The sequence below is a fragment of the Pinus tabuliformis genome, chromosome 5_2 (assembly GCF_031772625.1).
Source record: "Pinus tabuliformis cultivar Carrire ecotype Pingquan chromosome 5_2, CPIR1, whole genome shotgun sequence".
In the NCBI taxonomy this organism is placed as follows: Eukaryota; Viridiplantae; Streptophyta; class Pinopsida; order Pinales; family Pinaceae; genus Pinus; species Pinus tabuliformis.
This window is the reverse complement of record NC_142306.1, coordinates 888,074,557-888,091,373: the sequence shown is the minus strand read 5'-3', so window position 1 is coordinate 888,091,373 and position 16,817 is coordinate 888,074,557. Positions and strand designations below refer to the sequence as shown.

Here is a 16,817-nt window from a genome sequence, read left to right as displayed (position 1 = left end):
CTATAAAGCTTCTAGAGTTTCTCCATTCTATCGAATTCCCTAGTTTCGCCATTCATTCAAAAAAAAATCAATAAATACATTTAAAAAAAATATTATTATAAAAAAAATATTGTAGAAAAAAAATTCAAAAAAGAAGAAGAAGAAAGCCTATATATTAGAAAGGGAAAAAAATAGTAAAAGACATTTAAAAAAAAGGAAAGAGTAAAAGACATTAAAAAAAGCATTTGACATAAGACGCTGCTCTTCATTAGACCATTCAATACAGAAATCGCCGCATGAGTAGACCTTCCCATCGTCTTCCAGAACTGCAAACCCGTTGCTGATCGTGTGCCGCAGGCCTTTACCCTATCTGTTGTGCTTCCTTCACGCTAACTAAAATATATAAAAGTTAGTTGACCAAATATTAGACCAACGAGTCGTCGACCGCTAACCGCCGCATCCCTCCAGAAGATCGAACGACTCTTATTGATAATGTTCACCGCTATTCTCAGTTTGTACTTGTCGCCCGCTGCTATTGAATAGCCGATTACCTGCTCCCCTTCACCTCACTCAATTTCCATCGAACACTGTCACACTGTTGTTCTGCCTCACATTGTCGTTCCGCCTCTGCTGGCCCTTCCTCCCTATCGCAACCATTCCCAGCCACCTTTCACATCCACACCCTCCGCCATTCCGCTGCCACCCGCACTGCCATTCCGCTGTTGTCCCTGCGTCACTGTTTCTGTTCCCCACAACATTGATCCACGCTGCCCCGGCGTCATTGTTCCGCCATCTAACCGCTGCCGAAACTCCCTTCACACTACAGTTCCCAACTCTGTCGTGCTCCCCACGTCTTGCCTTATCCGCAGCCCCCCGTCCATGTTGCCACCTTTGCGTCTCACTGCAACACCCGTCCACGCTGCCACGTTCGCGTTGTTCACTGTCTGCCCCTTGTCCACGCTGCCATCCTATCCACTGTCGACTGCACTTATTCGCTGCGAGTCAAATGTCGTGTCCCTTGAGTCCCTTAAGAAATCAACGCAGTTCATAATAATAACTTGTTAGCTAAGTTACATAATAAGCACATAAGTAATAACTTATTATATAATTAAGTTAATTTAATTATTATTTAATTTTTTTTATATATATTATTATTATTTAATTTAGAAAAAAAATAATGGCATCCAAGACAAAATTGAAGGGAGGAAGATTTTCAAAAACCTCAATTGGTTATGCTAAAATACTATTTAAAATTAAAGGAACTATCGCAAGAAAAGATGTCACTATTGCTATCTCTCCCACCGAAGATAAAAATTATATAACGCCTAAAATCACAAACCAATTAGTAGTTCCGGAGTCAAATATAATCGAAAAATTAGACTGTTTAAAAAAACAATACGAAATAACTGATTTACAGTTAAACATTGGCGATTATACATGTATATCGCAATTCTCGGTTCAATCCCTATTGACTGACCCAAGTGACATTATTCTGGGATCCCCATGGATGGAAACCCTAGGTTCCTTCATCCTGAATATGAAAATGAAGTTTTTGATGTTTTCGTACAAAAAGAAAAAAATAACATTTCAAGATGTTACATTGAAGCCAAATTCAGTAACGCAAGATGACATACAAGATATTTCAAAAGTAATTTTTCAAGAAGGTAAAAAAGTTCTACAAAATATGCAAGGAGAAGTTGACACGATTACTGCAGACAAAAATGAAAAAGTATCTCGGCTTAAAATGTTGGAATTTCTAAGTTTAACCCGTTAGAAATTCTTCCTGTACTATTTGATTTATTTCTTCTTACTTGTTCAATTACTTAACAAGTTATTTACCATGTAAATACTGAAAATAAATACAAGTATAGTATCAACACCTACAGATCATCAATTGAAAATAAACAAGCACACAAGTGACACTATTGTTTTTGGACTAATGTCCCCGGAAAAACCCAATGCGGGAAAACCGGTGCAGCTATTCAGAGGGTTTTATTATTATGCAGTTTCAAAATACAACCTGGGTGCCAGAAATGGCTCACCCAACAGAGAATGCCCTCGGCAGTAGTACCTCTCAGTCGGAGACAAATATTCTGACTAAATCACAAGATGAACGATCCCAGAGCAACAATGCAGCTTCTGTTGCTCTGCGTCACTCTGATAGGGACTGCGTCACCTTATCCGGCTCTCCATCTCCCAGTTTGTCCCACAAAATCCTCTAGCGCTTCCTCTAGGCCCTGCGTTAGCCTCTCTGGCCTCTGCGTTAGCTTCTGGAGCCATTGCGTCAGCCCCTAGACCCTCTGCGTCTCACATGCTGGCCTATCTAGCTCTGCGCAGCTCCTGGCTGCCTTTGTGTGGCCTCTAGCTGGCTCTGCGTCAACCTCTCCCAGCTCTGCGCAGCGCCTGGCTGCCTTTGTGTGGCCTCTAGCTGGCTCTGCGTCAACCTCTCCCGGCTCTGCGCTGATCCTCCTAGTACTAACTCTGCCTCTTTGCTATGTATTCATTGCCCCTCGGCTACAACTCAGATCACTCACTTGATTTCCTCAGCAAACCTTGCTCCAAAAAATCGAATTCTTGATCTCTCTTGGTGTGTTCTCCAATTGACCCTCAAGCCTCCTCTTATACTTTTCTCATTGGTCCATCAACGACTGAGATTAAATCTCTAATCAATGGCTAAGATTAGGTTTGGCTTGATCCATGACTTTTGGACCCTTCTAACCCAGTTTTATTTTAATACCCATTAATATTTTATTTTTCCTAAGTTTAGACTTAGGAACTCCATTAAAAATATTAATTATTTTAATATCTCCCAAGCCAGGTAGAATTTGCCCAATCCATTTCCGGGTCTTGGAGATCTCATGTGCTTTAGCCTCTCCACCAATTTTCATGGCTAGAGCACATCCGATGCTACCCCAAATCAACACTCCCTCTTAGCGGGGACTGTGCTCTATTAATACTCCTCACTGAGTATCACCTTGATCATCCAGCATCGGTCCTTGTGCTGATGCTAAGCCTCCCCGCCCAACATCCTCTGCATTTCTGCATCATGTATTGCTGCCCATGACCCTGCCACTGCCACTGTTGCATCTGTACGACAGTTCCCTCTGCATCCGTGCTGTTGCCCATGGCCCTGCCATTGCCATTGTTGCATCAACAATGCATCCCCTTCTCCTCACGCTGTATCGTGTTACCCATAGCACTGCCACTGCTAACTGCTGCATTGCAACCCAGTTATTGAGAAGGAAGTAATTGATCCACCCAACTCTGACATCCCTGTCAGGCTAGAGACTCTCCCAATGCTGAAGCTCCCTCTGCCGCTAGCAAGTGCTCCCTCTACTGACCTCTACGCTGCTGCAATAACTTCATGCATCTCGCACCATTGCACACCTTTCTGTGCCATCCTGCATTGGTGCAATACTCTCGTGCTTCTCGCACTATTGCATCTTGCTAGCCTCTGCACTGTAGCACTTTCTGTCGCATCATTCACATCCGTCTCTACCGACATCTGCCAGTCTTGCTACTCCTCTTCGGGGCTCCCATAGCAAGGTATAATCCAAGAGGCTGGGTACCTCAAAGATCCTGCCCCTCACCGCTTGTAGTCCGTCAGACTACAGCTCGATATCATCCCACGAAAGTATGTTGGTACAATTTCTTCAGGGCATCCCACATCTCATTTGCTGTATCCTTCTCGGCAATATGCGGACACTACATGATCCTTGACCCCATCAAGAATGATGCACTTCGCCCTGACCATTGCCTCCTCGTACTTCTCATTTTCAGCTGGGTCAACTGGGATCGCTATTGTTTTCAAGGCTAAGTCCTTGATGCGATATCTTTTTAGAACGGACAAGATCTTGGCCTTCCAGACCACGAAGTTGGATGCTTCGTCCAACCTATCTTGATCGCTAAGTCCATTCATGACCATTATGCTGCTCTTCTTCCGACTCCTCTGAGTCTCTTTACTTCCCTCTTGGAAGTCCTCGGTTCGACTCCCTCTGAGTCTCGATTTCCTTTCTGGAAATCCCTCCTCCTTGTTCTTGCCCTGCTAGGTATTGTTATGACCACAGTACCCCACCAGCTTCGCTCTGCAAATTATCTACAACCTCCTATACCCCAACAACTTGAAGGATTGAGCTTCTAGGCTCTGCGCAATCCCAGCACCGGCAAAATCTGCACTTCTTGGCCATAGAGCCGATCCTTCCTTACTAAGAAAGATGACTGGGGATTGCGTAGGTCAGGTCTGCTCCTCTCTGCCTCTGCGCTGATCCTCCTCCTGGCTCGAAGGGATGACGCAGACCCTCTGCGCCACCCCTTCCTTGCTGCTTTCTGCTAGGAACAACTTCTGTCACTCGGGATAGCTGTTTCTACTGCTACTGCTCTGCTTGGTTGATGCCTTCAGTTATCCCGTGCTCTGCAACCTTGCTCTGATACCATGTTGGAATTTCAAAGTTTAACCTGTTAGAAATTCTTCCTATACTATCTGATTTTTTTCTTCCTACTTGTTCAATTACTTAACAAGTTATTTACCATGTAAATACTGAAAATAAATACAAGTACATTATCAACACATGCAGATCATCAACTAAAAGTAAACAAGCACACAAGTAACACTGTTGTTTTTGGACTAATGTCCCCAGAAAAACGCAATGCGAAAAAATGGTGCAACTATTTAGAGGATTTTATTATTATGCAATTTCAGAATACAACCTGGGTGCCAGAAATGGCTCACCCAACAGAGAATGCCTTTTGCAGTAGTACCTCTTAGTCAGATACAAATATTCCAGCACCGGATGAACGATCCCACAACAACAATGGAACTTCTACTGCTCTGCGTCACTTTGATAGGGACTGCATCACCCTATCCGTCTCTCCAGCTCCCAGTCTGTCCCACGAAATCCTCCAGCACTGCCTCTAGGCCTTGCGTCAACCTCTCTGGCCTCTGTGTCAACTTTTGGAGTCTTTGCGTCAGCCCCTAGACCCTCTGCGTCTCACACGTTGGCCTCTTTAGCTCTGCACAACTCTTGGTTGCCTCTGCGTGGCCTCTAGTTGGCTTTGGTTCAACCAATCCCGGCTCTGCGTTGATCCTCCTGGTACTAACTCTGCCTCTCTGCTATGTATTCCCTGCCCCTCAGCTGCAACTCAGATCACTCACTCGATTTCCTTAGCAAACCCTGCCCTAGAAAATCGAATTCTTGATCTCTCTTGGTGTGTTCTCCAACTGACCCTCAAGCCTCCTCTTATACTTTTCTCGTTGGTCTATCAACGGTTGAGATTAAATCTCTAATCAACGACTAAGATTAGATTTGGCTTGATCCTTGACTTTTGGATCCTTCTAACCCAGTTTTATATTAATACCAATTAATATTTTATTTTTCCTAAGTTCAGACTTATTTTAATATCTCCCAAACCAGTTAGAATCTGCCCAAACCATTTTTGGGTCTTGGAGATCTCATGTGCTTTAGCCTCTCCACCTATTTTTATGGCTAGAGCACATCCAATGCTACCCCAAATCAACATAAAAACCATAGTGCAAAATTACTGACACAAATTAAGAAACTTAAGGAGGATAAGAAGTCATTAGAAAACAAAGTACAACAACTCATCGAGAATGAAGCATCAAATGTAGGAATTCAAGTTGACGAAAAAACAACAGATACCGATCCAGTGAATATGACAACTCAAGAAGAAGACAAGTCAGTTGAAGAAAAGACACATTGATGTTGCAGTGCAGATGATAAACATCCCAAGTGAAGGTTTTGTAACCAACTCAACAACGTCCTCACAAGTAGAAAATCAAAAAATTTCCTCACACCTAATAAGGGAAAGTCAAACAAAAAAAGTTCCCTATCGGCATCTGAATCATGAAAGTAGACAACTCAACTATGCTACATAGCGGGACCATTCAGAATAGAAACAACAAACTGATGTTCCAAAGAATAGTGATGGAACCTCAATCCAGTCCTATGATGACAAGTCGTTACAAAATTCCAGTGATCAGAATACTACACAGAACATTAATCTAGGATGGTATGATCCCTTCTCAATGCGACAGTTTTGTTTGTCACTTAGAGGATCATATCGTCTTGCTTCGACGAAGATGACAATTCCGAGACAAGAAGACATCCGAAATAGAAAAAAAGATATCAAGCCTTTCATCAGTAAGCTTTGAGGACAAAGCTTTTTGAGGAGGAAGGCAATGTTATGAATAAATATATAGGAAATAATGTAAAATAATGTAAATGGTAATAATCATAAATAATGATTAGTTAATTAGTAATTAGGTTGAAGAGTCATGTCTAAATGAGACATGACTCTCCATGAAGAAACGCTTGGTATATAAGCAAACCTCTCATTCTCATTGTAAAATCATTCTTATTCACACTTTTAATATAATATTTGTATCTTCATGGATATCTTTATATTCCAAGTTTTCTGGAGTAATTAATCTGTAGAAGGAACTTTGTTCACTTCATTCCTCCTACCCCAAAAGAAGGCCATCTTGCCCCAAAAAGGAAAATGACAAAGAATTATTTTTGTTGATAAAATTGGCACTTGGGCAAGTAATCATAAAAGCATATGGAAATATATTTAAATATTAAAATAAGAAAATTTGGATGTAAAGTGTTTTACCTCCAAATATCTAAAGTCGGCTTGACTTCTATTGGCACCCATTCATTCTTGAGGAAGGCTATAAAAAGTGATCAATACTTCTCTCCAAAACAAGAAATTCAGTTCACCACATGACTCGCATTCTCTGTTGTGTTTCACATTCTTTATGGAGGCTCGCTCAACTATCTGTGGCTTGATTTTTATTGTGACCCTCTGTGACCTCTGCGGCATAGTATTTGACATAACTACTGTGGCATCGTATTTGGCCTAATTTCTATGGCAACATATTTGGCATCACTTCAGTGCCATCGCTACACAGTGACATGGCTTTTGTCTTATGGCTTGATCTCGGTAGCATCGTTTTTTGTGTTGTGGCTTTGATTTGCTGTGGCATCGCTCTAAGGCTTGACATTGTCACAGAGGGTGTGGTATCATATTAAACAATAACATCGCTCTGTGGTAGTGGCATTGTATTAAACAGGGGCATCGCTCTGTGGCCATGGCATCATATTAAACTGTGGCATCGCTCTGTGGCTGTGGCATCATATTAAACAATGGCATTGCTCTGAGGGTTGACATCATCACAGTGGCATTACATTGACATCGCATGACAGTGGCAATACATTGACATTGCATCACATTGGCATTGACATCACATCATAGTATCACATTCAACTGACATTACATTGCTGTGGCATGCATTCATATAACTGTGGGTCACACCTATGGCTAGCACTCGCAGTAGTGGTTCAGATCTATATTATCTAAGACTTGCTGTGGCTCGTATTTGTTATGGCACACATTGTATGGCATGAAAGATTGTGTGACTCATATGGCACACATCTGGTTTGCATATCTATCTCTAGCTCACTATTTCAGTGGCTTGTATCTCTATCGTTGATGCTTGCTATGTTCTGGTACTTATTGTAATAGTGATATATTAACAGTGCTGAATGACTATGATTACGATATTATTCTTTTATCAATGTTGTATGGTTAATGCTATGGTGTGATCTTGATGTAAGATAGTAACCTATATGACAGAGAGACAGTGACCTATGGCAGATGTATATGCTGGCAGGTGATACTTATGACAGTAGGGGTGTGTTAATATTCTATGGCAGAGTAACCTTCAGTCTTGATGACTGTAACTTTGAAGACAGAATCCTTGACTATGGCAGTGACCTTGTTGCATAACAGTGACTTTGATGAATGACAGTGACAATGATCTTGACATGACACTGATGATGATTATATGATAGTGACGTATTGCTCATCTCTATGATGACTATATGACAATGATGGCAGAGTCTCTATGACATCTACAATGAAGTATGCAGTGCTCTATGACGGGGGGATGTATATTGACAGTGTGATATGCTTGCTGCTGGATTGCCCTAGTAGGACCAATATGTTGGATGTTGAAAGACTGATATCTCATGATTTTTGTACTTTGTATCTCAGCTGAACATTTGATGAATATCTAATAGAAGAAGAATTTGGTTGGGTTTTCCCCCTTGTGGGTTTTTTCCTTGGTCTTTGACCTAAATCCTGGTGTCTCTTCCTTGGTCTTTGACCTAAATCCTGGTGTCTCAATTGTGTATGCTTTTCTTCTGTTGTTCGTTACTGTTCTGCTGCATTGTTGATGTTATTGTTCTCTCTACATAATTGCTAATGATGATTTGATGTTATGGGGTGAATGCTATATGGAAATGTTGAAGAAGTTTGAAAATGCAATTATCTACAGCAGAGAACAATCTAGCCCTAAAAATTAACAATCCTAAGGCAGCAATAAAATATTGTATTTCACAAGCCGCCTTTCTTCCATTCTCATGGACTCATAGCCTCCTTTTACATTTGCTTGCACCTTTTAGTGGTATTAATATTATAGTTGTAATGTACCTGTGTACAAAACCAAAATACACTGCAGGAATGGTTACCTGCCTGGTGAATAATCTGTTTATAATGTTATGCTTCAAATCTGAACAATGTATGTCTAGGTCTCTAGGCAAGTCATCATTAAACATACACATTATTATCACGCATAATCGGGGTATTACAGTATAAAAGACAACACAGGCAAGGATGTTGTATGTTGGGCTATAACATAGAACTTGTGCTTCATTGAGAACTAAAGTTCATTCTTATAATTTCTTGTTTCAATATATCTGTCGAAGTTCTTCTGATTTAATATGGAATGTACAGGTTTGCAAATCCTACTGAGAATTTACATAAATCTTATGGTGCCTTTCTCGAACGTATGGCTTCTCGCAATAGAAGAAAACTGAAAGTAAGATTATTGTTGGACCTTAATTTTCACCTTCCTTCTTTGTAATATTGGACCTGTTTTTTGGGTTTTCTGCCTTTCATTTTTCAGGCATCACTGTTTTAATTGACCTTTCTATAGTCTCTGCAAGCAAGGGCAGAATTGCGTTCTGAAAACATTCATTCTGAACATACACACTTTGTAGTCAATGCAGACGTGAGCATTAAAGGTTGGTTTCCTTCACTTTCCTCATAAATTTTAAAGCAACAGTTAAAGTAGTAAAGCTTTGATTCATGTAGATCTAATTATGCTTATTGATCTTTGTTATGCAAAACATTTATGAGCATTCGTGCTTGGACAGAAGTTGGCAATGAGATGGAGGTTTATCCAAAAGGTGAATATCAATTTGAAGCTAATTCATCTTTGAATCATCTTTTGGAAATCTGCAATAATGTGGAGAAGAGCAGCCCAACTTGGAATTCAATAGCAGAATCTGCTAGCCACCCAGAATTAGATGAAGGTGATCATAGTGCTTCTAGTTTTCCATCCACATCCTGTAGTGAAGACACAATCACTGTACGCAAATTTGTGGATTCTGCTGTTTGTTATGCGGAAAAAGTGGAGGATGCTTATCATCATGGTTTGGTAGAGCCTACCATTAATACAAAAGAAGCTATGGCAGACATAAATGATATGTTTGGGAAACCACTGAATTTTGAAAGATCAATAATAGGAAATCAACTATGGAGAAGGAAAACAAATAAACCCGTCGAAAACTTCCAGGTATTGGTTGATGAAGATTTGAAAGAGTCAGGTTCAACAGAGCAATGTCTTTTGCCGGATACATCTGTGGGACATATTTCTATTTCTCCATTTTCAAAAGACTTGCAGGTATTTGTAGATGAAGATCTCATGCACAGTTCCTCGAAAGAAGTTCAGAGTATAACTAATTCATGTAAGAACTTTGCACCTGTCAACGGCTTGCAAATATTGGCTGATAATAGTGTTAACGAGAACCAAAATGTAATATTCATGCAGAGGAATACAGGTGAAAATGGGGAACTTTCCACTGCAGCAGAAATTTTCCATGATAGACTGACCACAGAAGTAAAATGGGACAAAAATATGAGCCATGTCGAGAGGAAAAAAAGTTATGGACAGTTGGGAAATACTGAAGAAGTGAGCATGCAGTCCCAGTTTTCTGGTGAAGATACAATTGCGATACGCAAATTTGTAGATTCTGCTATAGATGGTGGCAGTAAAGAATTGGAGGTTGCTTGTCATCATGGTCTCGTTGATCCTACCATTAATACAAAGGAAGCAATGGAAGAAATAAACAATATGTTTTGGAAACCACTGGAATTTGACAAATTAAAAGAAAGAACTCGACCACCAAGAGTGGAAATTGTTAAGCAACCTACTGAAACCTTTCAGATATTTGCTGATGAAAATTTGGAAGAACAAGATTCTTGTATTTCACCTTCCAAAGATTTTGAGGTTTTTATTGATGAGAATCTTATGAATGATTCCTTAAAAGAACTTCCAAGAAAGTTGTCTTCATCTGTGAATCTTACACCTTTCCAAGGTTTGCAGATATTATCTGATGAGAGCTTGGAAAATAAGACATCCAAAGAGTGCAACATATTCAAAGATAAGAGACCCTATGTACCAGTTGAAGTATTTCAAGACATGCAGGTCTCTCCTAAAGTTAGTTTGCCTCCTAATTTTAGCAGTGAAGACACAATGATCATAAGGAAATTTGTAGATTCTGCTATTGTTGGTACTGAAGTAGAAGATGCATGTCATCATGGTCTGGTTGATCCTACTATTAACACAAAGGAAGCCATGGCTGAGATCAATAATATGTTTGGGAAGCCATTGGATTTTCACAATACAAAAAGAAGTTGTGCTCTGAAACCTGAGAAAAGTACTCAATCAGTTAAAAGCTCTTCAATATCAGTGAATGAAGATATTGAAAAACACAGTTTGAAGCAGCAACAACATGTACCCAATAATTTGGATCATGATTCTGCCATTCCACGGGATAAAGGTTTTCAGATATTTATAGATGGAGATGTACATTGTGAGTCTACAAATAACCATACCAAAAAATCCTGCCTATCTAAGGAAATTGCATGTGGCCCAATATTGACTAATGAAAGCTCTGTAGTCTTGCAAGAGAAGGCATCTACAGAGTGTTGTGTTTCTGAAAATGAGAATGTATGTAAACCAGCTGAAGGTTTCCAGGTGTATATTGATGAACAATTTCAAGACTAGGAGTGAATTAGTTGCAGTTTATGATACTCCTGATCTAGCTTAGTAGATAGCTTAATCGTGCTTTCAAAATTTTGAACGCTTGTAGGAACAATTGAGAAGTCTAGGTTCTTAAGATAGTTTGATGGTGCTTACAATGAACGGAATGCTTAAGGAGCGAGAGGCAAATGGAAACAAAGGTTTGATGGCATTATTATCTGGTGGATGGGATAATATTTGCTGATACATGCTATATATTATTACAAAGGTTCTTATGTGTCGGGAATTTGCTTCTGCATATTTATTATTAATATGACTGTCCAGAAATATTCTATTCTCTGATGGATTCAAGTATGGGGATCCACACTTATATGGCAGTAGGAGAGGCTTCCAATGAGTTAACCTATGTCCTTGCCGTGTCATTCACTAGCATCATAACTTTCAACTATAGGAATACAATCTTGATACTTTTCCTAGACATTGCAATGATTAAGGTTCCTAATTCTAAGTGCTATGCATCATATCTCTGGTTTCTAGTAGCTTTACCTTGATTGTAACCGAGGACAATTTTCCATTATTTCTGTTATATGTAACCATAACATCTGACCTGAGGCTTATATCCATAAAAAAACATTTCTGCTATAAAACCTCAACATCTGATAATGCTTCCTTGAAGATTGCAAGATGAAAATGCTATTGTAAAATCAGCTCTTTTGAATTATTTTTAAACGTTAGGTGTGGTTGAGCCCCATGACTTAGAATTTTGGAAAAATAAATAATCAATAAAACAAAAGAATACCAGCAGTTAAAAAATATCCAGTTTGTTCTTTTCTTTAATGTTTTGCCCCTATGACCTAGAAATTTGAAAAAAGGAAAAAATAGAAAACAGAAAGGAACGACTTTCAAAAAACAGAAGGTTTCAAAGATTCTTCCTATAAATCTATATACACTACAAATTTTTTTCTTCGTGACTATGCATACATACATATATGTAGTTTATTTATTGAAACTTTAAATTGTCGCTTTTGAAAACTGAACACTTTTTGAAACCCATAACCATTGCCTGGTTACAGGTGACAATTTTGATTTCATAAATAATTCGTGCAAGATTCATGGTATTCAATGCTTTCTTCTGTTACCCATTTAGTTTAGAGGAATACGTCTTTAATTCGATCAATGTTTGAGGTATGTTTTCTTCTATCTGTACTGTTATTATTTAATCATGATATATTATCAAAGACGATAAACAATTCGATGGTGTCGTAAACCATCTCATATAGGGTTCAATCCATTCTCAAGTACTTATCATACGAAGATCAAAGAACGATATGTGCCATGAATTTGATACCATATAAAATGGTCTATAGTATGGGATACACATTCTTCAATGTTAGCACAAACTCTCATTTGGGCCTTGTTACGCAGGGGACCTAAGGGGGATCCCTAAAGGGCAAGTGCTAGGCCAAGGGCAACAAATGAAGACTTAACCCACTGTCACAACCCATTGTCACTTCAGTTAAGACTCTCTTCTATTTACGGTTTTTAGCGACGGGAGGAGACCTAATATATTATGGAGTCACTGATGAAGGGTAAGTCAATGAAAAGATGTGGAGTGATCCAAATAATTCATTTCTCGGAAGATATAGAAAGATAGAGCTTGCTTGCTCTTTAAGCAAGGTACATTGTCTTCTAGTGAATGGAGGGAGGATTTGAGGGTTAGGTTTATGTGATAAGACTTGTGAAGGAATTTCCCAATCTCTAAAATCCTTATTGAAATTGGTATCTCGGATGGTTCTTGAAGAATTGTTTTTTCAAAGCAATGGGACCACACAGGACCAAGTGGACCTAGTCTAGGATAGGGGAGAAGAGTATTGCAACCAATGATTATCCCTAACTTGAACAATGTATGGAAATGGATCAAAGAAAGAATATCCAATTAAAAGTTTGAATTGATCCAACAAGTTTCTAGCCTTTTAGGATGCTAGGGCAAAGTTTGATCTCGAAGCTAGGGCTTAGCTTTTCTCACAACTCCACTGTCGTAATGGCCTCAAATTTGGAGGAGGACTTGAGGAAACACTAGCGCAGGAGACCCTAAGATATTGAACTTTTGGATGGGTAGTTTGTCGGGAAAACGATGCCCTAGGTGACCCAACTTGGCTAGACTTGGAGAAAGGTGAAAAAGATGTGATTTTAGGTGACCACTCGTTGGTAGATCAGTGCCTTAGTCTTGGGAGAATGAAATCTATGATGAATATGAGTGAGGATCTTTGATTTCTAGTCAAAGAGGCCTCAAGACCACTTCGCTAGTTTTCTAGGTCAAGGAGAAACACTCTTGTAGCTTTTATAATTCTATGTGCAAGGGAGATGGCTTATCAAGGTCAATTCATTGATGGAATTACCCCTAGGAGATTTCGTTCACATTACATGGCCTATACATTGAGAGATGCTATAATAGAGACAAAATTCCACAACTTTAAGCAGTAAATGCATGCAACAATTAGCCCCAGAAATAGTGAAAATCTCAGTTCAATGTATATGACAAAGTAAAGCAAGAATAATGTTAAAAGCATGTACTTACATGTAATAGAAAATATCCAACTATCCACAATTGACAAAAGAGAAGCTCTAAGACAAGATAAACCAATATCCACACATCAAAATTCATCCATAAAGCTCCAATTCATCCTCTAGAAAAAGTGCGAATTTTCAATAGAGAAAAGATCCAATCCAAAGTGACGATGAGCAAATGAACTTATCTCACTTATATTTATACACCAATTAGGAGTTCGAATTAGCTTCCTTGGCCTACACAAGCTCCCAAAATAAAATAATGTTATAATAATTCAACTTTTGGTGGCAAGCCCACCAAAATAGCTCATAAATGAAAGAGTAAGCCTTTCAAGAGGTCAAATAATAATCTATGCATGTCGTAGAACCCTCTAAGAGGCCTAATGAGGTCCATGGGTGCCATAATGAAGAATAGGACCCTCAAAAGCAGTGGATAAGGGGTTGGCCCATTGTAATAACCTATGGTGCTCCAAATGACATGTGGGAGCACACAAGTGTCCTCATGGGTCTCCAAACAAATCGAAGATGCCTGTAGATCATCCGCAAGGGCTAGGATGATGGTGTAGGTGATGCCACATCATCATGCAAGTTTTAGATCATTTGCCAAGTGTATGGTGCAACTCTGGGGCCAGTTGGGCATGATGGATTAGGTGCATCTTCCTCGTCTGATAAGTGAAACATGAGCAATCTTTGAATGGATGTAGGGATCCATGGAGCATTGTCTCTTGTTGTGGAGGCCCATGGCTCTCAACGCACACCCTACATGTGCCAATGCAACCCTCTAGAGGATTAAGACCCCGTATAGGGAGACCAAACCCAAAATGGAGACCATTTGCAATCTTGCATAAGATCCAATGCGTCCTTAGCCTTCCAGTACAACACGTCATTAGAGAAATCAAGTAAATGAGTTTACCAATCATGGACCACAAGTGAGGACTTCATAATGGCTTGCCTTTCCATAATGGGCTTCGAGATGCGCTAATGTTTCCTAATCTCCAAATGGGGTTAACCAAGTATTATATTGGGTGGTTTCTACTTCTAAAGGGGATAATATATTCAAGGTACATCCTTCAAAAGGTGGTGGCATATGATAGATAGGTGAATGAAGTAGGGGATGAGAAAGGGCAGCCTTGGGCCACATGCTGAGGTACAAGGGTAGCTAATAAAAGGAAAGCCCACACTTGGGTTTATAATGTATAGGAGGGAGACATTGTTGTACATGAGGTGCCCCGATCTTGATTTTTCCACCCTTCTCTATATGCATTTTGCATTTTTATGTTTTTTTTTGATTAACTGCTCGGAGCTCGAGGGGTAAGAGCATGATGTATAAGATATAGTAGTGAATACCCCCTTTTAAGGTAGGGTGGTTCATTGTCCACCAGGGGTTGGGACTGTTAACACCTAGGTTCCCTTTGACTCCTGAGGGAATACGGCCGGGGTAACCACTAACCAAGCTTTGGATTACAGGTTCTAGCCTACCTGTAATCAGAGAGGGCTCTCTCTTTTTAGTTTTAACTTTGTTTTTTGAAGATTTTAGGCTAGTTATGAGGTGAGAGTTTTGTTTGAATTTTGGTTGTCGGCTATTGTTCAAAGAAGGGCAAGCAAGTATCAAAGAGAGTTCAATCCATTGGGCATGTGGAGTCCAGAAATGAATAGCATTTGATATCTGTGATAAAGAGAGGTTCACTGCAGGGCCAGATGGGTATTCATGATACAAACTTTGATTTGTTTTTTAGACAAGAAACAGTATAAATCACACCAGAAAAAGGCAGTTAAGAGTTCTTTCACAGTGTAACAGGGAATAACGGACAAATCCTAATCAACAGCAAGTGAGAATTACTGAATACAGACTTATCATGTGATTAGAGCAAATAGGAGCATTTAAGAATTCCATAGTCGCAGCTAACCCTGGAGAAAACATATTTAGTAGTAAAGATTGAGTTTAGGGTGTTCTTAATGGACAAATCCTGAACTATTCTTTTTCTTTTCTACCAAGATTAATCACCAAACATCATAAATAGATTATGCGAGAAATGAAACACAAATACAGTTAGAAAACACTTATTGTATCACGCCATAACACAAGAATCCTGCAGCAGTCAATAGTTTCATCACATCACGTCCAAGCCAAACTCATTCCTTTGGAAACCAACAGCTCCTTTGCATTATATCTTTCAGAGGATATACAGCCGAGTTCTCTTGAACAACTGAGCAACAACAACCCCCAATAAGCTATGCGGGGGTGCATATATACAAAATATCACAAAAATATCTCAGCAATGAGTTATTGCACAATAACTGCTCTTACCAACTTTCTAAGATATTTCTTACAAAATTAAAAGCTACTTAAATAAATATACAATAGCTGCTTGCTGTTTGTCAGAAATTCTTGACTTTTGGGTTTATGGGCCATCTGAGCTCCTTGCGGCGATTTCGATTGCTTTTGCCTTTATGCTACCGCGTCAGGGCACTGCTGTATTCGGACAACTCATCTGTGATGCTCAAGCTGTGCATAGCCACTGTCCACCTCATTCAATTGTTTTCCTGTTGTTGTGAAAAACTTTTAGACCAAAATTTAGACTTGATTTAAAGCAAAGTTTTAATCATATTCGTCCACCACTCTTCAGTGGGCATTTGATGTCTCTGCATCTTGATTAGGGTCTCATCTGCCTCTGTATACTTATAATAATTAGGGGGCACTTCAAAAAGGTGCTTAATTTCATGTTCAATGAAGAATAAATTCTCTAATTTATCATAAATCTCTTGCCCTGATGGTGGCCCAACTCCTTCTGGACTGCTTGCTGTAGTTGTCAACTGATTAGCTGCATAATTGTTGACCCTTTTAGCATACTGTTCATGGGACAACAGTCTTCCTGCACTGGTCACTAGGCTGGGAAGCCCTCTGCCATGTAATGCTGTGATTTTGGTGGCAAAAGCATTGACCTCTACTTGAATATCTTGGCACTTTCTTTCTAATGTCTGCAAATAGTTCCGGAGGGTGAGCACCCTTTTGATTAACAAAATTGTATCAGTCCTATCCCTGATACCCATTGTTGCCAATTGAAGGCCAGTTCTATTATTCAGGACATTGATCATCCTGGTAGCAATATCAGGCATACTTCCCAGAGAAGCTCTGGCCCTT

At 39.6% G+C, this 16,817-nt stretch overlaps 1 protein-coding gene across 1 annotated transcript in view; it reads left to right on the top strand.

Moving 5' to 3' along the window:
- The window catches only part of LOC149162148 (Mad3/BUB1 homology region 1), a 152,923-nt gene extending 141,210 nt beyond the window's left edge, over nucleotides 1-11,713 (top strand). Inside the window, exons 4-6 of the mRNA XM_089437160.1 lie at nucleotides 8,794-8,878; nucleotides 8,996-9,083; nucleotides 9,216-11,713. Of these exons, the coding sequence (XP_089293286.1) occupies nucleotides 8,794-8,878; nucleotides 8,996-9,083; nucleotides 9,216-11,131 (2,089 nt within the window). The 3' untranslated portion in view covers nucleotides 11,132-11,713. The remainder of the gene's footprint in view (nucleotides 1-8,793; nucleotides 8,879-8,995; nucleotides 9,084-9,215) is intronic.
- Nucleotides 11,714-16,817: the final 5,104 nt, after the last annotated feature.